The 22209-nt window shown below is 35.5% G+C and overlaps 2 protein-coding genes across 3 annotated transcripts in view; one reads left to right on the top strand and one right to left on the bottom strand.

Moving 5' to 3' along the window:
- Positions 1-2549: 2549 nt before the first annotated feature.
- Positions 2550-7031, bottom strand: LOC121330673 (prostaglandin G/H synthase 2-like). The gene is made up of 10 exons (XM_041277371.1): positions 6860-7031; positions 6495-6611; positions 6214-6357; positions 5829-5972; positions 5279-5460; positions 4843-4926; positions 4404-4650; positions 3996-4282; positions 3626-3773; positions 2550-3007 (listed from the first exon to the last, which is right to left on the bottom strand). The coding sequence occupies exons 1-10, from the start codon at positions 6915-6917 to the stop codon at positions 2595-2597; spliced, it is 1824 nt and encodes a 607-aa protein (XP_041133305.1). The 5' UTR covers positions 6918-7031; the 3' UTR covers positions 2550-2594.
- A 3208-nt stretch (positions 7032-10239) lies between these two features.
- The window catches only part of LOC121330672 (cytosolic phospholipase A2-like), a 31397-nt gene continuing 19427 nt past the window's right edge, over positions 10240-22209 (top strand). Inside the window, exons 1-4 of one of the 2 annotated variants that reach the window (XM_041277369.1) lie at positions 10240-10344; positions 15235-15382; positions 18747-18785; positions 21148-21229. In XM_041277369.1, coding sequence (XP_041133303.1) covers positions 15350-15382; positions 18747-18785; positions 21148-21229 — 154 coding nt within the window. In that variant the 5' untranslated portion in view covers positions 10240-10344; positions 15235-15349. The remainder of the gene's footprint in view (positions 10345-15234; positions 15383-18746; positions 18786-21147; positions 21230-22209) is intronic. The other variant, XM_041277370.1, reaches the window with a different exon arrangement.

The raw sequence follows: 22209 nt of genomic DNA, 5'->3' as shown, positions 1-22209 counted from the left end.
GACAACTGGCTGCACGTATGGAGTGTTTTAAGGGTCAAAATTAAAATGTTTAATTCTTAAATGAATTGGTCAATTCATAAATTAAATGGACACTTAAAGATTTAATTTTGACCCTTATAAGGATCCAAAATTTACTGTTTGCCAATTGATCTTTCAATTTAATTTGGCAAATGATCTGTTGACAACACCAGGGGAGATCATTAACATGTGCTCACATCCCTCAAGGGTTAAATACACTCCTGTCTTGTCTTAATGCCTAAGTGTACAATCTATATAAACCTCAGTGATCGGCTCAGCCAATCAGGTTCCATTATCCTACTCCAGCTGTTTTCTAAAACCAATTGGGCACTAGTCTACAGGTTGCTAGAAAATGTAAAATAAAATCTGTTGCTTCTACATTGTTTGTTCAAATTTCAGGAGAAACTAGTCTACAGTGTGTAGAAATCGTAACTAGAACGTTGATGGACAACTCAGAGAAGACAAGAGATTCCCTATCAAAAAGTTTATTGGTGTTTTTTAGGGTCCACATAATTTACCAGCATTTTTTTATATATATATATATATATATATATATATATATATATATATATATATATATATATATATATATATATATATATATATATATATATATATATATATATATATATATATATATATATATATATATATATATATATATATATATATTGGTATATATACATAATATATAATAAAAAAAAATAAGACTTGAATGGTAACAAAACCGAACTTACAAAAAGAGAAATTAAAAAAACAATTTAAATAATATTGCACATTATAAATAATATAATATTTATTTCTCTTAAATTCCGGTTTATAACAATTTTTTTTTCCAAAAAAATAAAAATAAAAATCAATAATTTAAAAATAATTATATTTTTTTTAACAGAATTCCTAATTATGCCAGTTGCCGGATTTTTTTCCCCTTCTTCTAGATCAGACATCGGGAACTGTGTAACAGTTTTTGCAAGTTGTGTCTTCTGAACTGTAATGTTCAAACGGCTTTAAACAAAAAGAAGGACTCGCTTAATCCATTACTATTATGTTGTATCAAATGAAAGCCTTTATCTGACAGAAAATAACCCTAAAAAACACAACATGGGAACTTAAACGTAACAGACCGTCGCAGTTTAACATTAACTCTCTGATGCTTAAGCATCAGTACCAAACCAGGTTTTTTTTTTTTTTTTTTTATATATTTTTAATATTGGACCTATAATGCAACACAACATGATGTTTAAAACGATTTATAATAGTACATCGTTGTGGCGACTTTAATGCAGCTCCAGTACATCTTGTGGCATTAACTGACAAATTGATCATTAACTACCAGGATTGTATAATATAACACCTTAATTGACTGTTACTAGGATTGTACCGAACATATATATATATATATATATATATAGCTATATCCGATAATCATATATATATAGATATATATATATATATATATATATATATATATATATATATATATATATATATATGATATTATATATATAATTTCGATAATCAGAATATTCCTCACAATATCCTACACCGGCTCCGCATTCACTTTCTCTGCCACTTTCTGTGAAGTTTTTTTCTGCAGCGAAGAAGTTAGTCACACGACTTTTTACATCACTTTCATTAGCTGATTAATTCTACGATGTAATGTTGCGCTACAAAATCAACAGTCCTTTGATACAGTTGCTTGCAACATAGTTACCTGAAACTTGTAGCTTGCATATCACTTTCTACAACATGTAGACTAGTGTCCCCTCGGCTTAAGGCAAACGTGACATTAGACTCTTAAAATGTACTTTAAATGGCTTCTTTACGTGCCCCTGCCTTCGGTATCTGGTTGGCAATGAATGCTGACAGACATCATTGCTTAAATACCATATGTTCTGTGTTGCTCCCCAAGGTGCAGCACAGAGCAACACAACACAAGGTTAATACAGTCAAGGTGGGGATACCTTGAATGTATTAACATCCCTCAAGGCCTTTTCCAGCACATTATGGAGTTGTGCCAGTCACCTCAAGGCTGTGAACAGGGCAAAGGGGGGCCCTGACCCAGTATAATTCTAGGTGCAGATCCAAGATAAAGCAGCCAGGCAGTGTATGTCTCTGTGGTGTATTATTGCATGTAAGGATATATCAGGGAAGAGACTATTGTAAGTGTCACTGTTCGTTTAGCTGAGTTTGATTGAATCCATCAAAAACAAGAAGAACTATCTAAGGGAACTGAATGAGTAAATTCAGTTTTCAGATTTTTTTTAAAGAAATACAAAAAGGACTTAAAAGGTTTTTTTTTAAAAAAAAAAAAAAAAAAACATTAGTTTTTTATTATCCAGCATACAGTACCATTAAAAACTCTTTCAAATGTAAAAGTGAGTGATTATAAACATTTTAAAAGACAGAAATAGTAAAAAAAAAATTTAATAAATAGTATCTTAAAACATTTCAATAAATAAATAAATATAATTAAAAAAACACAATATTGCAATAAATATGTACAGATTTGTTTCATACTTATTTAAAATTATAAATAAATAAATAAATAAAAATAAATAATGTGCAGTATTTTCTTAAAGTTCAGAAGTCCTGTCTTTCAGGAGCATAGTGGGGTTAACGTCACTTTTCCCCGAGTGAGCAGTGCTTGCATTGATGGTTGCAGAGCCTGCATGATCCGGTTCAGGCACATGAAAGGATGCCACTGGGCAAGGCCCTTTGACATTGAGGCAGACAAGTTTCTGTAGGGAGGCGTCCTTCACAATCTCAAAGCCCACTTTCCCGCCAAAGGTGCTTGGCTTCCAATATTGCGGGGAACAGATAGGATTGCCCATAAGGCCCTTGAGTGAAAAGGGGGCGCCCATTTCCACCATGGTCTCCCCAAAGATGGCACCAGGTCTAGGTTTCTCGACGAGTAACCCGGGGTACAACTCCATCGCGTCAATATCTCCATATAGCTCCTTCAGTTCAGCTGCCATTTCAATTTCTCCTGCAACACAAATACATTTGAAATGCACTCCATTAATCTGCTAGTGTTCTATAATAATCCTGTAATGTACATATTTCAGTGGCACTGCAGTACTCAGCTCATCATATGCAGGACAAAACCTTACTGAGACTTTAAACTATACAGTACAATCTTACCTAGTCTTGGAGAAAACGAATTAAAGCAGTTAACAGGTACTGCAACCATGCTGACTAATATTATAAATACAATAATTATAGGAGAGAGTTTGGTTGGAACATGTTTTTCCAGGTCCTTCTAGCCACAGCCATGGAATAATTATATATCTACACTACTACAGTACAGTAATTACAGCAAAGCACCCACTTCTTAAATTAAACATTTCACTTATTGACACAGAAGGCCGCATGAAAATCCCAATTACACACCTTACTTCAAAAAAGTAGAAAACATTCAGCGTCAGAAAATGGTTGCATAACAACACACCTACACCCTGTCACACCCATAACTAATTATAGAACCATGTCGTCAAGACCGCTGCTGCTTTTCTAAGGCTGGTATAAAAATAAAACAAGCACCACTAAAGGTTCAAAACGATCTAGTTTACTTCCAAAGAAGCAATGCAAATATAGCAGTTTTTACCGGTGAGTTCCTCAAATGAGAGGTAAGGCTTCATGGAGAATTGTTTCCTGTACTCGTTCATTGACCTGTACTTCATCTGTCTGCTCTGTTCGATGGAAGCCAGTGCTACCTTCATGACAGCTGGGTGCACATTTCTGCCGCCGGCAACCTGCAACGAGGGGTGATGGACAATAAGCTACTGAAATGATAGGCTAAACAGAACATCCTCAAAATGCAGTACCAAGATTATCATTATTAGATATCATTAAAAGTTTACTCCAAAACAATATTAAACTTTCTGCCATCTATTTAATTCAATATAGTCATTTGAATGAGTTACTGCAGTGTGGAGAATGCCCATGCTGGGCTAAATGACAAAGAAGACTCTTACCCTGCCAGCAATTTGCTTGGTGAAAGACTCAACCAGGTTGCTGATGCCATGCTCCTTCACCAGAGAGTTGTTGAAGAGGAACTGTTGGTAGCTGTACTCCTTATCTTGGATAAGGAAGGAATCAGGCATGAGTGGGTGCCAGTGGTAGAGGGTGTTGAACTCGGCTGCAATCCGATTCTGGTACTGGAATTGCTTGTTAAACAGCAGCTCGGGGTCAAACTTCAGCTTGAAGTGGTACCCACTCAGGTGCTGAACATAATCTTCAATCACGATTTTGATGGTCTCACCTATTAAAAGAAAAACAATGTTTTTTTTTTTTTTAGTGGTTTACCTTGTGGCGAGATATGCAATTGTTATTTCATGTCTCAACAGCATTACTTTTGGAATGACCAGACAAGGCTAACTCACCTATCATGATAAGTCTGGTGGTCTGAAAGAGCTGCTCGTCTTCCCACTCGGGGTGCTCCTGTTTCAAGATGTCACAGACACGGTTATGTTCTCTCAGCCAGATGGTGGCATACATCATAAGCCCAGGGACCAGGCCGAAGGCTTCATGACCCACAGCAAACCTGTGCTCCTCTAGAACATGGGGAGGGTAGTGCATGTCCACTTGAGCCTCCTTTACAGTGGGAGGGTACATCTCCCCATCAATCATCTGCAACATAACAACACACATCTCCGTCAGCATAAAATGGACAACAATTTACTCTCATTTTGGCTTTTTTTATTATATTACAATGGCACAATGCAGTAATTCTGTTAGCTGAAATTACTGGACACTTTCTCTTATTTACATGCGACATCAGTAAGTCAATATGTGCTTCGAGCAATAAAAAGTAACACCTACCTGGTATTTCATTTTTCCATCTTTCTGGAGCCTGAGTTTGTGCTGCCTGTCAAGGGTTTGTCCATAGATTTGGCTTAAGTCAACCTAAAACACAGGGAACAGGTCTGTCAGCACACTTGTGATATGGTGCACAGCGGCACTGTGAGATAATGGGTTCATTTCAGGACAAGACTGATCCAGGACAAAATGTAATTACAACTTATCACTTAGTACTATGACTACACATACTTTTTTCAGAAACACAGTAAGTGCTTTTAATACTTTTTGTATCCATCTAGGCTTGGGAACTGTTATTCTAATTTAGCAGACATGGAGTGCTTTATTTAAATACAAATGCATTTCACAACATTGTAACATTAGTTTATTCATGTGCTTCTGTTTAAAAGATATCTATTCTATCCAGATGCTTTCTTTCAGCTCCTAGGTGTATACTTACACCATGTCCAGTTGCGCTTGTAAAGGCAGGACCCTTTTTGTGATCTGTCTTGAAAAACTGATGGGTGAAGTGCTGAGCAAAGAACGCAAACATCAAGCTGGAGCCTTGAGGGTCCGGGATGAATCTTTTTCTCAGCAGGAATTTTTCCACAATTAATTTTGCATCAGGAAGTGTTTCCTTTCCTTTTAAATAAAAAAAAAAAGATGGACACTGTTAGGTTATGCTTTTAATCATGCCTATATTCAAAAGTTCCTGAATAAATCTAGGTAAATACTTAATAGCCATCATGTTTCAGAAGTAGTACGCTGATGAGTGAATCACAGTATACAGATACTGAACGCAGGGTTTCAAATTCAGAATAAACTTGATCTGATGCACTTAGTCCTGTTCATCCTCTGTCTGTTGAAGCATGTCTATGCTTCAGTGAGTTAGTCATGAATTGGACTACCTACATGTGCATGTCCATTCAGAATTTTTTTGTGTTACTTCAATGAGGGATTTTGCAGCGGCTGAGGGGGTAGAAATCTGTGATGCTCTGCTGATAGCTCACCTGCTACTCCCATAGGTGTTGGGCATCCCTCAGGCACGGGAGGAAGGCTCCTGGTGTAGTAGGAGAGATTAGAAAAGGCTTCCCAGCTTTTGTATCCATAATCAAGGTTATAGGTAGGAGGACTATCAATCAAGTGAGACCGGGCTGCAATAAATACAATAATCACAATGTTATTAGCACCAAGTACTGCAATTTCACAGCATATGCTCTATTGTTAAGTTTAGACATGCTATTGGAAATTAATATGGATATTCACAAAATAACATGTTAAGAAATTGATATAATCTGATTAAATTGAACATTCTTACAATAGAATCTTTCAGAATTATCATTCATGTTCAAATAGCTTGGTTTACATGTACTGTTTACAATGTATTTTACTTACATGTTAATACATAGCACATGATAAAATCCCTTAGAAATGAAATGTTGTTAATAATGTTCCAAAACCCCTTGAAGTGTGTAAGAAAATAATGCACAGAATTGGGGCTAGGCTTGATGGCTGCCTTTATCCTTGTAAAGAATTCGGCTGCAAGAAAAAAACAAAACAAAACAAAAAAATAAAATTCAGTTTAAAATTACACAATTTAAGACCAGATTGTAATTAAACAACGTGCATTTAACAGGTGTAAGTGTTCATAAGCAAATTCTACTTTATCTACTTACGGGTCGTGCAGTTTTCTCCATAAAATCCTGTCCCTGTACAGTCACATTCGTAGTGGTCAAACCCCCTTGTCATACACACCGCTCTGTTCTGACATGGTTGAGAGCAGCATGGGCTTGCTGTAATAGTAAAGTACAGTAAGATGTTAGTCTGGATTCACAGTTCAACAATTTAAAAAGAAAGTGCTATTCATTCAGGCTTAACGTTTACACATTGCCTACAAAAAACAAGACCTTTCAATAAACGGTCATTTTCACAACCAACTATCATAACGAAAATCTATAACTGTTCACATTTGTAGTCTAGTTCACGTATAGTAAGTGCAAAAATAACTAGAAATACACACATCCATTATAAAGTGTGTTACCTGCATCAATGGCGATTGCTGTAGCAAGAAGTACAACAATAGATCCGATTGTGTTCATTCCAGTGCCTTGTAAGAAAACGTGTTCCAAATATGAAACCTCCTTTATTATTAGACGGAGTGTATCGACACCAATCTCGTAAAATGAAACTGAACATTCATTGAACAGCAAACCATTTATAAAACTGTTCAAAGGGAGGCGGGACCGGTGAGTCTCGGAAGTCAGTCACAGACGAACTACAGTAAACATATGAACTGCTAGGTTACTCTCTAGTGCGCACCTTGCAGTCTAACTGTATTAATACTTGTAGTTAGTGTAACAGTATTTTGAATTGTGTTCAAAAATAAAAAAAATCTAATCAAGAAAAATACACGGACGATATCATTTTAAAAAAGTTGATTTTAAATAACAAATATAATTCATTTTACGTACACTTTAAGTTTAAACTATATAATAAATTGCAAATACAGGTGTTACAAACAAATAGCAACAGCGCCCTTCAGGATCAATCATGTTTAAGCATATTATTAGTGTAGTATGTCTGCCAGTTATTATAATAATAATTAATAACACAATATTATATATATATATATATATATATATATATATATATATATATATATATATATATATATATATATATATATAGATATATATATATAGATAGATAGATAGATAGATAGATAGATAGATGTTTCTGCTTGGAATTTATATCCCAGATGCAGCCAGCTCGAGGCGGCTTTGGTTCTGAAAGTATTCAACCTCACACTGACCCTAAGACAATGAACCTCATTATGCCTATTGCGAATGCTTGATTTAAATGTTTAGAAAAACAAACAAACAAAACGAATCACTCGTTCAACTAATAACAATCTAAAAATACAAAGGGAGGCAGCCTCACCCATCTTAAGTATGCACTGCCGTCGACACAGTTGAGCTCCCAATCACGATGTTTTGTGAATGATTAAGAATGTGAAAGAGTACAACAGAGTTCGTGGTGTATGTAAAGTATTTAAAGCTTTCTTCAAAGTAAAGAAGCACCATTGGCATTGTTTCTTCTATGTATGTAACCCAGAGCGGAGGTACAGACCTGCTTATGGGTTTAAGTCAAGTGTGTGTGTGTGTGTGTGTCTATATATATAGACACACAGTCATAAATACATATTGTCATCATACATCGTCATAGCCATAAAATAACTCTTTATTCTGTAATTTCTATAGCACAACCTGATTATAAATAGAAAGCCCTAGTTCTATTATCTACAATTCTTGTAGTTTGAAAGTAAATTATTTGTATAGTTTCGTTTGCATTGTGGATTGTATAGTTCTCTATGGAGATATCCAGTTGCGCTGAACTTATGAAGTCACACTATGCTAAAAAAAATTTGTGAAAACCTTGCATGGATGCAGTTAAAAAAAATCGTTTCCTCCTTTCATCTTTGTGAACTGTCCAGCTGTTTTCATCTGTACTGATAATAACATTATTATCAGAGTCCAGCAGAACAGCTTTTGTGATTGATTTTAACATTCTTCCAAGAAATGTGGTACTCAGAAAAAAAGATAGCAAAATAATTTCTGTGTATAGATTGCTGTCACTGAATACAATGTGTGTGTGTGTGTGTGTGTGTGTGTGTGTGTGTGTGTGTGTGTGTGTGTGTGTGTGTGTGTGTGTGTGTGTGTTGAGGCCACTCTGCCGGTAAATCTGTTAATAATACAAAGACCAAAGATGCGTGGAAACGTATGGCTGGCTTTTGCTGTGTAGTTCATACTGTATTTGAATTGACATTACTTGCTGTATAATTTCCATTAAGCATTGCATTACAAGTGTAAATTACATCTACAGCTGCATTGTAACTATTGTGTGTCATCATATGCCTTCATTGGACTGGTTTATTTATTTATTTATTTATTTATTTTTTAAACAAAGACCAACGTTAACAACCAAACAAACAGTCATAATTAAAGACAACACCTTACTATAAAACTTCTGAACAGGTTTTAAATTCTTCATCTACAGCCATGGACTTAATTTTTTCATCACGTAAAATTAACGGATGAAACACAATTAAAAAAAAAAGAAAGAAAGAAAAAAAATAAACAAACAAAAAAAAACTACATAAACATAACTTCATTATTAACGTTATTTCATGTTAGATTTCGAAGTGTCACATTTTAAATTTTTTTTGTCAGTCTTTCGTTGAGTATATGGAAAACTACAAAGCGCTATCAAATTCGATATATGAACGTATCATTACTCAACAGGTTTCATTCGACTTTCTGAAGCTACATTAGTTAAGGCTATAGGGTGATACAAAACGTATGGCTATATAGAGGAATTTTACATCCTGAAACAAACAAACTATGTTCTTGCAGTTTCCAATGTTCTCCCCAGTGCAATCGCATTAAAACAAACAAACAAACAAACAAAAACCATTAACACCATGATAGTGGAAATTCTATAGAATCTTATCAGTGTGGGATTATGAAAGTTCTGATGAATTGTATTGTTAGCTGGTCCCCTGACTTATTGCAATATCTTTCAACTCTGGGAGTCTCGAAGCAATGCCACTATTTAAATCTGTCTGTAAAATAATCTCATATCAGCCCCAAATATTAGATAAATTGAACACAAACATGTGTTTTGTTTCCAAACATATGGTTCAAGTCTTAAAGGACACCTTAAGCAGCAAAGCAGCATTGTTTTAGTTTGTCAGAAATGTGATATGTTGTCTTTAATGTTAATGTACATATTGAACGTTTATAAAGTGTTTTTTTGTTTTTTGTTTTTTTGCAGCACAGTCGGTGTGCCCAGTGCCCGTATGTTTTTTAAAGTTGTTTAATATTTTTTTTAAATAATATATATTCACATTTTTTTTTTTTTTTTATCTGAAATTTGAAGTGCTGCTGTACAATGTGTAACACTACAAATGTGTACTTTTACATTGTATCACAACATTAACGTTTTAAGTTACTAGAAACTGAGCAATACTGTGGTTAAACAATTGTAACATTTTATAAGTGATCCTAAAGCACCCCCTGTTGTTCACTCAACATTCAATTTGGGTACTCTGCTCTGTCCAAGGCTAGTGCATATACAGGGGGAAAAACAACTCCCTTTATATATATATATATGGTAAAACTAGTCCAAAGGAAGAAAAAAATAAAAATAGGTGTGAAAGTCAACTGATCGCCCCTAAAAACATGCCCCTAAAAATTGAATCTATTTGCGGTAAACCTTGCCTGGGATTGTATATACCTGCTGGGTGCCCAATTACGGTCATCTGGTTATCGGCTATTTTATTTAATTTATTTTTTTGGTAAACTGCTGCTTTAAGGGGGCGGTCTCTTGAAAGCCTATCTGGAACCTCCTATTTAAAAAAAAAAAAAAGAAAGCAGAACAGAACTGTTGAAGTTTCCGTTTCTAAACTCGTGTTGCGTGGATCGCATCTGACCTATTCTGGATTGATGGATTGATAAATTATTCAAGGTACAGACACGTTGGGTTTTTTTTTTAACGCTAAGGGACTAGAGGTACAGAAGATATCATAGTCACTGCAAGGGTGGTGGAATATACTTTAAAAAAAAAAAAAAAAAATGTGAAAACGTTTCTGTTGCTTTGTGGAAAAAAAAACTACCAGGAGAGGGAGGGAGAGAGAGAGAGAGAGAGAGAGAGAGAGAGAGAGAGAGAGAGAGAGAGAGAGAGAGAGAGAGAGAGAGAGAGAGAGAGAGAGATGTGAAACGAAAGATGTCCATCTTTATGGATAATTTACCACATTTGCAGTGGCGCAGTGCTAATACTGAAATAATTTCAGGCACAGTGAGACGAGTATCTGGAATTATTTAACATTCAATAAAAATAATCATAATAATACAAAAAACCTTGAAAAGTTAGTTGAAGATAAAGAATCATATAAACATGACTGCAATGAAAATCCACACCTGAGCCGATTTTCATATTTACATTGGTAACTGATAAAGTTGAGATAGAAGTGTATTGGCTTGATAAAGTAATACTGCGCCATGACAACTAATAGCCTTAAGCAAACCAGTAACAACATTTGTGCATGTGATTTTTTATTTATTTTTTTTGCTTTTTATTATTTATTTTATTTGGCAGATGCCTTTACCCAAGGTGACTTACAGGTGGTACAGGGCAATACAAGGTTACAGTGTAAAAACAATATTTAAATACAACATAGTTTACAGTAAGTGCAAATTCTACTAGAATACAATATAAGATGACATGATAGTAGTGCTGTAGCGCAAGAATAATGCATCAGCTGAGCGTCCAGTAACAGGGTAATTTCCCATCGCATGCGGTTTCATATCTTTTTGCGCTTGTAGATCCAGGACTGCACATAGGTGCATCCAGCCCAACTTGCTGTAGTCAGTGTAGACCAGGACACCATGGCTGGAGAGGCTTCTGACAAGTCCTCCACCTCATACAGCAGAGGAACATGGACTAGCATTACTTCATCAATTAAACAATACTCCCATTATTAATCTTGTAAACTTGTACAGCAGCTCGAATGTCGCAAAATCTGTAGAATTCTGAAAGGGTCCATAAGTTTTCCTTAAAAACTAAATTATATTCTGTAGCATCTCTTAAAAAAACAAAAAAACAAAAAAAAAAGAAAAAGAAACTAGTGTAATGAGTTTTTCATGAGAAAAAAAGGACCATTTGCTGTGTGTTGTATTTCGATACAGCACGGCTGGAACAGGAAGGCCAGCCTCTGCAGCAGTGCTGACAGATTTATCAGCATTAATACAGTTATCTGCACAGGAATAAAAGCATTCAGGCATGCTTTTCTCTGTTCCTTGCCAACTGGCAGTGTTCATTTAGTCCTGTACTTTCTGAAATCACAATCTTTGACATCAATAAATAACATGTTCTTTTCCAAGTTGTGTTGGATGGTGATGCAGTATTTGGAGCACTGTCTACCTCACTGCATGCCAGTCTTTCCTATCAGGGATTTGTTTATATTACAGAAGGTGTTTGCAAGGTCTTAAATGTGGGCAGGGCTGCTGTTAGCAATGAGATGCAGTTAACCCAGAGCTGGCACTACTGTTCAGGATTCCTGGTAAAAAAAAAAAAAAAATAAATAAAATATATATATATATATATATATATATATATATATATATATATATATATATATATATATGTCACCAAATGACCAGTGAAAACTGGAACACTTTTGAGAACACTTGTGTAATTGGGGATTTAAATGTCACCACTATTAGTGTGGTGATAATCACACAAGTGTTCTCGAGTGACCCTAAAGGGACTTCGATATAAGCTATAAAAAACATCTTTGTAGAAACATCAGCAATTTAATATTAATTTACTATTAGCTACTGAAATGTAATTAAGGCTGCTTAATTTGTTCTTTAAGGCAAATTAATACTATATAATAATATATAATAATAATAATATAATATTAATACTGTACACAAATATTCTCTCCTTATCAACCCACAGTGGAGAACTAATCAGAACTAATCGGAACTTTTGGCATGTGTGTATATTAAAAATAGCTAGAAAAGTAGGGAAGTGGCTGGGGCCCTTACCAATGGTGCATCACTTATTGCACAATGGATAAAATAACCCACTTACAGATAAAACTCTCCAGACAGAAGATGTTCGCCCTAAGAACATCCTTTGGATCTGCCCTCAGAATCCAAAATAACTGTTGCCAGAAACTTCAGGGCAAAGGAGACTACTACTTTTGCATTAGGCATGCTTTAAAGAATAGCTTAGATGCTTTTTAAAAGTCACTGTTGCAGCTTCTACGACTGGTCACTTGAGCTGCCAACTCCATATATTTTAAATGTTATGGGAACTCCTCAGGGAAAATCTACCAGTACCCTCAACTTTGACCTCATACCGTATTGTAGTTGTATGACTCTTTGGCTTAGCTTTTTGCAATGTTGGCTTAGTATATGGTGCATGTCTTTATTCTATGATTCTCATGTCGAGTTCATGGGTATCATACAAGAAAGAAAAAAAAACTCTTTTACGTCAGTAATTTCCCAAAGCTTTTGCTGATGCACCTCTAATTACACACTTGTTCCATCAGTAGTTACCATGTAATAGCATGATCAGGGAGTCACCCAGTTATTACCATACTCCGACCACCAAAGAGACTGAGTAAAATTATCTTGATAAAGAGCTGACCCTTTGGAGGTTGATCAGATGGTTTCCCATTTGAAAGGAACAGACACAATGTTATCTTAGTGCGTTTTGACTTTCTTTGGAGCTAGTCATCTGGATTGGAATAATGCACATTAGACCCAAATCAGAAGTAATTGTTAGTTGTTGGTCTGGTTTAGCAATACTCTTAATCACTGTGTGCAGTTCTTTTGGCATCACAGCAGCTTTATTTGACATGTAGGCCTATGTGTCATCTTAGAGATTCACTTAAATTAGTTAGGCAACATATGTCATTGGTCAGTCTGTTTATGAAATTCATGGAAATTTCCCTGATCTATAATTCACAAATCTTTGGTAATTTTGCTTATAAAAATAAAGAAAAAAATTACCTTTTGCCCTTTGGTCCATTTGTCACGATCTGCTGATCTGTGAGTTGATTACTTTATAAGATAAAATATGACACCATTTAAAATGATGCTGTTTTTTAATGTGGGGGTAGGTGGTATAACATGAGGTCAAAGGAAGTGAAGAGCGAGTCAGAGTATCCACATTGTACAACATTTTGAAATGCTGGAACTTTCTCTCACAGAAGAATTAATTGTGAATGAAAAGCAGTTGTGGAGTAACAGAGCAAGTCATAGTTTTTTTGTTTGTTTTTTTGCCACTACAGTATGTTTAAACCCTTTGCTTCCTGGTGGTGTGTATATTTAAGTTGTTTGCAGGAAGTACTGTACTGTATACTTCAAGCATAATGACACAATTAACATTCACTTCAAGCCTTTCAATCTGGTTCAGGTCACAAACAACATGAATTAACACTTAGTGGATAGATGTCATAATAATTAAAACAATTTGTCAGTCTCCGTTGAGGGAGGTCTAAAACCAGGACATCATACCTCATAGGGTATAATTGGGACATAGCTTAATAATTGCTAAATGTATTATTAAATGGCGTATTTAAGAAACTGTTCATACATAATTCTACCGACAGACACCATATATGCTAAAAAAGTTGTAAAGCTTAAGAAAAAAGTTTCATTCAAAAAGACTGTACTATATGTGTTTAACAACGCAATTATTATTCTCAGAAATCTGCTAGGTTGTACAATCTCATCTAGTGATATATGGCCTCTGAATCCCTCTTCCTTGCTGTGTGGTTGATACTTTTGACACTGTTTTAACGCTTAGTGTGTCAAAACTTTTTGGTCCCTGTCTAGCATAAACTGCCTAGTAATGCATTATATTTGTAAAAGACATGAATCAGAAAGTGTCATGTCTCTTAATGTATATTTTTTAAACATTTTCCATTGCTTTATTTACCCAGTGAATTTCAAAACAGGAAACTCATTGACAAAAGGGTCCTTGGTGTGTAAGAGCTGCATGTGGGTATCGAGTTACCAGAGGTGCCCAGGCAAATGCAGAGTACAGAAGCATTAGGTTATTAGATCCTACACGCATCAATAAGAACATAGGTGGAACTGTTGGTGAGGAGCAGCCACAAAAAAGGGATTGTGGTGCGTGAGACTCTCAAAGAGAGACCTCATTTAAAAGGTGTTTAGTGGGGCAGATGCATGCACCTTAGTTGTCAAGCATTAGACAGTGAAATGCACACAAAATAGTTGATGAAATGCCAGACTGTGGTTCTGTCTATACACCCTCCTTACTGTATAAATGTCTTGAATGTCTAGCCTGTAAATCATTTCTACATGCTAGGTTTTTTTTTTTTTTGATGAGTCACCCCCACCATCAATTTCATCAGTTTTAGCTATGTCTATCAAATTGAATAGATCACTTGAATAGACCTGATTATATTATTTGTTCAGTAGGTCTTTTTATAACAAAATATTAGACTGTTTTCTCTTTGATATGAATGGTTTGCACGTCACATTTGCAGCATTACCATGCATGCTTATCTGGTGTTAGTAATGATAAGTTTCCGGCCATGCTTCTATATATAGAAAAACATTCAAATTAAATGTTAGAAGCAAAGTTACTAAACAGTGTTTTGAGGTACAAAGCTACTAGAAAACGAGTCCAGAAAAGATGAGAAACAAAAGAGAAATTATACTTAGAGTAAGTAAAATCTTAATGTTTTATGGATGTATTTTTAATTGGTATGGATTAAGTGGCATTGGTGCATTAAAATGTTTAAAAGAAAGGGCACAATATTGCATCTCAGAAGATTTTGTCAGTTTCTTGTGTTAAATGTTTTTCATTTTTCAGGGTCAGTAAATGCAGTCCTTCACCGTCAGAGAATTTGTGTGTGCCTGAAAGCGGACTCATTAATCTTCACCTTGTAGCATCAGAATATCTTCTCATTGCCACAAACTGAACGACAATGTCTTCTAAAGATCCCTACCAGTACATAATAGTAAGTATAAACCTTCACACCAGCAAAATCCCTCATGGGTGACAGGTTTTTGAAGGCTGATAGCAAACTGCCATATCTATTTTTCCTTGCCCATGATGTGTACTGTTGCACACCTGAGTATGGGTGTAAACTCATACCACTGGCCGTCTCTTTTTTTAAATACTTTCAACCATGTTCTGTGCAAATCTCTTCCACTAACAACTACACTTATTAATTAAACTTAAATTTTCACAAGGTGCATGTCAGCTGAGAAAAGCATGCCCTGACGTAGCCCGGAGTAGCACATGAATATGTTTTTGCAACCCCACGAAAGAAAGTTTTTTGATTCTTGCACACAATAAGTGGAGACAGTAACCTCTTACTCTGTGTGAATGTGGGGCAGTAGTGTGTCTGGGGTGGGGGTGGGGGGGGTTGTAAAACTTTGTTTCACAGAATGTGCAATGTATCTAATTTTTTATTTTTTGCCTTACCCGTAGCATTCTAAGGTCATCAGTAATCTCTTGTAAAGGGAAAACATTAGCAATAACATTAAACACTTCAACAAATTGGTTTTTTTTTTCAGTATTATTAGCATTTTTATTGTGATTTTTTAACATGATTTTCAGCTTTAACATCACAAATTAACATTGATAGCGAATTAAAGCAAAAATAGGTTAACAAATAACAGTTAGGGCACTATGAAATCAGTTTAATTATTTTCTGATTTACGTTTTTATCATTTTGAAAAGTGTAATTAGGTTGATTTAAATGAACTTATCTACACCGCAGGAGCAGCGAACAACACAGAAGTGTAAATCTACTACAGGCTTCTAGTTTTTCTATTCAGTTTTAGTTTGTGCATATTGGAGTAAGAGTCATTTGTTATTGAAAAAAAACAAAACAACATACTTTATTTTTTTATTTTTTCACTCCAACAACACAAATTATTGTATGTTGTTCCTCTGTATTAGTCATTACGGTAAATAAATAAATACATACCTACAACAGGGAACTAACTAACTTACTTGCAACTTTAGAGTTAGTTTTTAATTTCTAAGACTTTTAGCCCATAACAACAACCAGCAACGTCATTTTTTTTTTTTTTTTAGTTGAGATTCCCTGCCCTATACTCTAGTATGCGTGACAATTAAAGTTTCATATTTCTCCTTCAAATATATAAACTGCCAAATGAAATGACCTGTTCATATTAGCAATTTAAATTTTTGGTTATGGCTTCCCTTCAGATTTTATTTTGAGTGTAATTAGTATAATCAGTATAATCTAGCATGGCAAATGGAGCCTTAATCAGCCAACCAGCTGTGTTATCCTGCATTTCACATATGACCCATTCACAAAATAAAACAGTAACAACACTGAGTGTGTTTCTTAACACTGATGCGATGCAAAATTAAATTAAGTAATGTCAATCCTCACTCCTACATTAACTGCTAGCGTTGCCAGCTTTCTGACAGAAAAATACCAACCTTGTTCTTCAAAACAAGACCAAAACAAGCACAACCCATGTTATAGAGTGTGGGCGTTTATGGAAATTCCAACCTGCGACTCGAATTCCAACCATGACTCTCAAATAAACAAGCCCAAGCATTATTATAAGCGGACTTGGAAACTGTTAACTGCACATGCTACAACTGCTTACATCAGCACTTTAGAAGGGGGCGGGAGGATATGGGTCACTCCTCCAATTAAAACCCTTGCTCCGATCACCCGATCTATTAGTGGCAGTACTGAAGTTCAGAAAGACAGGAGTTAGTCATCGGAGGCAAAGCCTCCTGATAAAAAAAAAAAAAAAAAAAAAAAAAAACCCTGTTCTCCTCCAATTAAAACCCTCTGTTCTCTCTTTATTTCACAACTTCTTTCCAGTCAGGATGCAGATCAATTACACATTTTTCTAATGTGCATTTCAACAGTTATGATGAACCTTGGAATTCTTTTCCATTGTCAGCATTTCGCTCTAGAGCAAGACAGACAGGGCCACACTGACACCCCAATTTTGTTACGCTCGACTGTTGCTTTCAGTGAGCCCAGTTGTACAGTATGGGTCAAAGAAAGAGGTAGGGATTGGTGGTACATAACTGTACTTACAAAATTTACAGATGCAGATTGGAGAGAATTTGAAAAGCTCTGTGAAATGGTAAAGCCATTTGTGAACCCACTGCCCATTCCATTTAATTCATCGAGACATTTTATTAAAAAAAAAAGTTTCCTCGTCAGTCCAGTAGTAAACTGCTTTCTTCTGACGAGACATGCTCAACCCAAACACACACAACCGCTCATGCACACGACTGCGCTCTGATTTTTTGGTACACTACCGCACCAATATTACCTCGCACTAACAAAATAATTTTGTAATCCGATCATCGCGTTTACAAGGCAGCGAGATCAGATTTGACAAGGATTTGAATCCGATAACCCACATCCATAAATCTGCAGAAGGACTGGTGGTATGGTTGGTGGTTTGTGTTTGTTTGGTAATAAGCTTGACTGAATGTTTTAAATACTGATTTAGTTTGGTAGTTAATGACCCCACAATGAATTTAACAAATCTTTAAGACACATTGAGGTAATGGAGACAAACTTCAGTGCACATTAAGGCATAATAATGTAATTTATGTGAATACTCATCTGAAGGAAAGGCTATGTCTATAGACCTTTGAAATTGCCTCTAATACCACTAGTTCCTGTACCTCAAATACCTGTTTTTCTAATTGTAAACACAAATAATTGGGCTAGAGAAATGTTCAATACATACTGAATTTATTAAGAGACACTGAAATCCAACTTTAAATAATTCCAGAAGCACAACATATTAAGCCCTATTAGAGTAGATTATTGATTGATAGATTAAATGTCAGTGAAGTATCAAACGTTTTTAATTTTGCCTAACCATTTAAACCCCCCAAAAAACCTGTAGGAAAATAAAGTATCCTCTACATACCCTGTGTGCTTCTAGTCTCGCTGTTGGAGCTAGCGAGGAGGATGAGATTTTTTCACTGTTTTTATAAAAAGCTATTGGTTTAAAAGTAAGTAATAGCACTTTTTCAGAGTTTAATTTTTTTTACTTTTATTTTAACGTTTAAACTGTATATTATAATAAATTAAAAGGAATCTATCACCCTGTTCTTGAAGCTTGCTTTAAACAGAGACGACATTTTCACTAGTAGGCAGGCAATGGCCACTGCATGAACATTAACAAGCATCACTTTCCTTTTCAATTGAAAGTCTCAGTGCTCTTGGATTAACCATCACTACCTTTATACTCTTTGATGTTATGTAAGCAAAAATTGTGCATCAATTATCCTGGCAATGTTGAATTCAAAGTTCGAGTGTTGAATTTCAAAGAAAAATGTTTAATTTAACCCTACAGAAACACCAAACACCAGCAGGAGATGACAGAATGATACAGGTACTCAATTGCATGTGCTTTAGGATTATAAAACACTAAAACCATTTGGGATTTATTATCAGCATGCACATGTATACTTGTAAGTAGTTTTTCACAGAATAGCATGTCTGCTGTAGTGAATGACTTTACCTGCAGTATTCAGGAAAGACCACTGCAATTGTTATAATGACTAGAAAATGTTTATGAATTTGTTTTCATAGTGTTGCCATTATTCTACTTGGTTGAAGGTGGTTAAAACAGCAGTTTAATACAGGAGAGCAGACTACATGTAATTAAGTTTTTTTTTTTTTTCTAATGCCTTAATTTCACACTTAATAATACTAAATGCTACTGTATAATCCGTTCTTAAAGTAATCAGTAAATATAGGTGGGTTATTCGTTATTCATAAACTAAAGTGAAGGGGGTCCCATTTTATGTGTATATACATGGATATTATTGATTTAAGCTGTTAGGTGCTTATATTTGACTTTGTGATAGTGATAAATATTATGTTTACTGTACATGGGGTGGTAGGTGGAGCAGCGGGTGAGTCTAGTTTATGTCTGAATTTCAAGGCAGTCATTTTGTATGTAATTCTTTTCTCTAAAAGCATGTTTGAGATATTTTTACACACTATAAACAAAAGAGCCACGCTTGCACAAACAATTACAGTTAATCTCAACTCACTAACAGGGGTCAAGATACATTGCGGCAGGGTGTCACACATGCACAGTTCCAAGAAGTTAATGAAAGTGCTTCGAGGTGGCTGTGGCTGTGATAAGTAGAATCTTCTTGTTGCCGTTGTTTGGGTATGGTGAGAGATTCGAAGTACCCATGGCACTTCAGTGCCCAATCAACACTTCGGCTTTTGTGCACATAACACTGTTATGTTTATCTTCTTATACATGTCCAGTTGCATTCCCAACATTGTAGACAAATTGTAGGTTCATGTATTGTTATTGTTATTAGTATTTGTTTATTTAGCAGATGCCTTTAAGGTGACTTACAGAGACTAGGGTGTGTGAACTATACATAAGCTGCAGAGTCACTTACAGCAACATCTCACCCGAAAGACGGAGCACAAGGAGGTTAAGTGACTTGCTCAAGGTCACACAATGAGCCAGTGAGTGAGCTGGGATTTAAGCCCGGGACCTCCTGGTTCCAAGCCCTTTTTTTTAGAGGGCAGAGCTGTCAGTATGTGCACAGCTGTCATAAGTTTTGTGTCTAGTATGAAGCCTGCATTCTTTCAAATTACTGATAAAAGGGGTTTCAGCATTCTTTGCATGGGAAGTTACAAAGCAATAAATACATCGTCTACGTAAATTACAGCTACAAACAGCTCACCAGTAAGAGGATGGAATTATTGCAAGACCAAAGGAATACATTTGTTACTGTAGTCAGTTATCTGGAGTGAACACAGTTTGTTACTTTGAATGCACCCGTTAAAATCAGGCCATCATTTTATTTTCGAGTTTCATTAACTCTCTTGTGAATTTGCATTCTTGATAAAATGTGCAACCTTTTAACTTGTGTCTGAAGAGTAAGTGATTGGAGCAAATTAACTGCACATTATTTATAGTGATACTGAGTAGGTGGTAATTCAATTTACTGAAATATAGTAGCAATAACACTTAGTAACAGGCTATATATGTGCAGAACATGCATTTGGTTAAGAGTGAGTGCAAGTGTTGACTTCTCTGCTTTTATAGTAATTTACCTGTGTAAAGTGGCATATATAGTAAATTGTGAAGGACAAGAATAGAGACTATTTACTGAAATATGAAGAGGAAGTGTCTGCTAAAGGAAATGACACGTTTGGTCTGCTGTGTCTGTGGTCCAAAAACTTGAAAATTAAGGATGTTTATTGGCAGATCAGATTATGTGCACTTGGCTGAACTGGATAGGAGTTTGACAGGAAGAAATGGTTCATATCTCTTCCCATCGTTTATATTTTCATAGAGCCTCAGTTTAACTCATCTGAACAAAGGCACCATCAGCATCGCTGTGTCCAACATCAACTATTTCTTTTTTTTTTACCAGAAATTCATGTTTCAATTAGTACCAGTGGTTTAACAGTGTCAAGGGAGTTAGTAGTACAGGCTTTATTAAAAACATGTTGTAATGATTCATGCATTTTTTAAAAATTCCATATTGAGTTCTGCCTCAGGGGTATCAAAACAACAACAAAAAAGTGTGTGTGTGTGTGTGTGTGTGTGTGTGTGTGTGTCCCCTGTAGATTCAGTCTTATCAGCCATCATTTCTTTCAATAGCTTTAATGAAATAAACATCCCTGATTCCCTGGAAGTCTTGTATGCTCTGGGGAGCACAAGTGAATGTGTTACTTTTTAGGCTTTTCAGTACTCTTTATTCTTGTTTTTTCAGGTGGAACACCAGTATTCTCATAAGTTCAAAGTGACTGTGTTACGAGCCGAACACGTCACTAAGGGAGCTATTGGCGACTTGCGTAAGTATTTAACTTGCATGTGAGCTTTGTCCGAGCAGCTCCTTGTGGTGTTAGACACCGGCTGTTGGCACACGTTGCACTACCGCCATTATTCTGTCTATTAATCTTGCAGCCTGATTGTTTGACTGCCCCTGCTCTGGCCCCCGTCTTCACACAACTGGGCTCTGTATTACGCCAGGAGAACCTGACTTCACTTCTGATCCATCTCAGGGGTGGAGTTTGAGGATTCTGAGTTATGTCTTAAAGGCACAGAACCTTAGCACAGATATTATGCTGGGCATTAATTCTTTAAATCTAGATTTCTGTATCAAGCATATAGCATTACACCCTAATAGTGAATAGTGTCTAATATCCAAGTTAAATTGTGATTAGTCAAGCCTGTATCATAGTCTTAAATAATGGAATGCATATTAATACATACCATAGCAACAGACAATACAAATAAAAATGCACCTCACATAGATTTGACGGATATCTTGTGGATTGATTGGCTGCTGATGCTATGTGTGGTGGATTTAGTGTGCCTTCCTTAATATTCACAAAGTTAAGATGCTTTTTTTTTTTCTTTCACGTTGAGTAGAAATTAAGTCATGATGACGAATTTGTTATTGACTTTCCCTGGATTTTATCAGCAGTGATTCAATCATTTTGTACTTGAACTTCAGTTATTAGTATTTGCAGCTGCCTTGCAAAGGCTGATACATTACCAACATTATCCTGTCACTTTCTATTACAAGACTACACATATACCCAAAGACTTCTCATTGAAAATTAATCAAACTCTATACCCTAGTTTCATTTTATTACAAAAATCTTAAACGTTACAGATGGTGTCTACATTTAGCATAAAGATATGACTGACAGAAGCTAACAATTGCAAATCTTGGCAGCTTCACCTGATGACAGCACAATTGGGTTTCAGCACAATCAGGTGATGTATCTGAACATCAGACTCAAGCCTATCAGATAATAAGTCCCTA

This window comes from Polyodon spathula, chromosome 18 (assembly GCF_017654505.1).
Source record: "Polyodon spathula isolate WHYD16114869_AA chromosome 18, ASM1765450v1, whole genome shotgun sequence".
Taxonomy (NCBI): domain Eukaryota; kingdom Metazoa; phylum Chordata; class Actinopteri; order Acipenseriformes; family Polyodontidae; genus Polyodon; species Polyodon spathula.
This window is presented reverse-complemented; position numbering and strand designations above follow the sequence as displayed.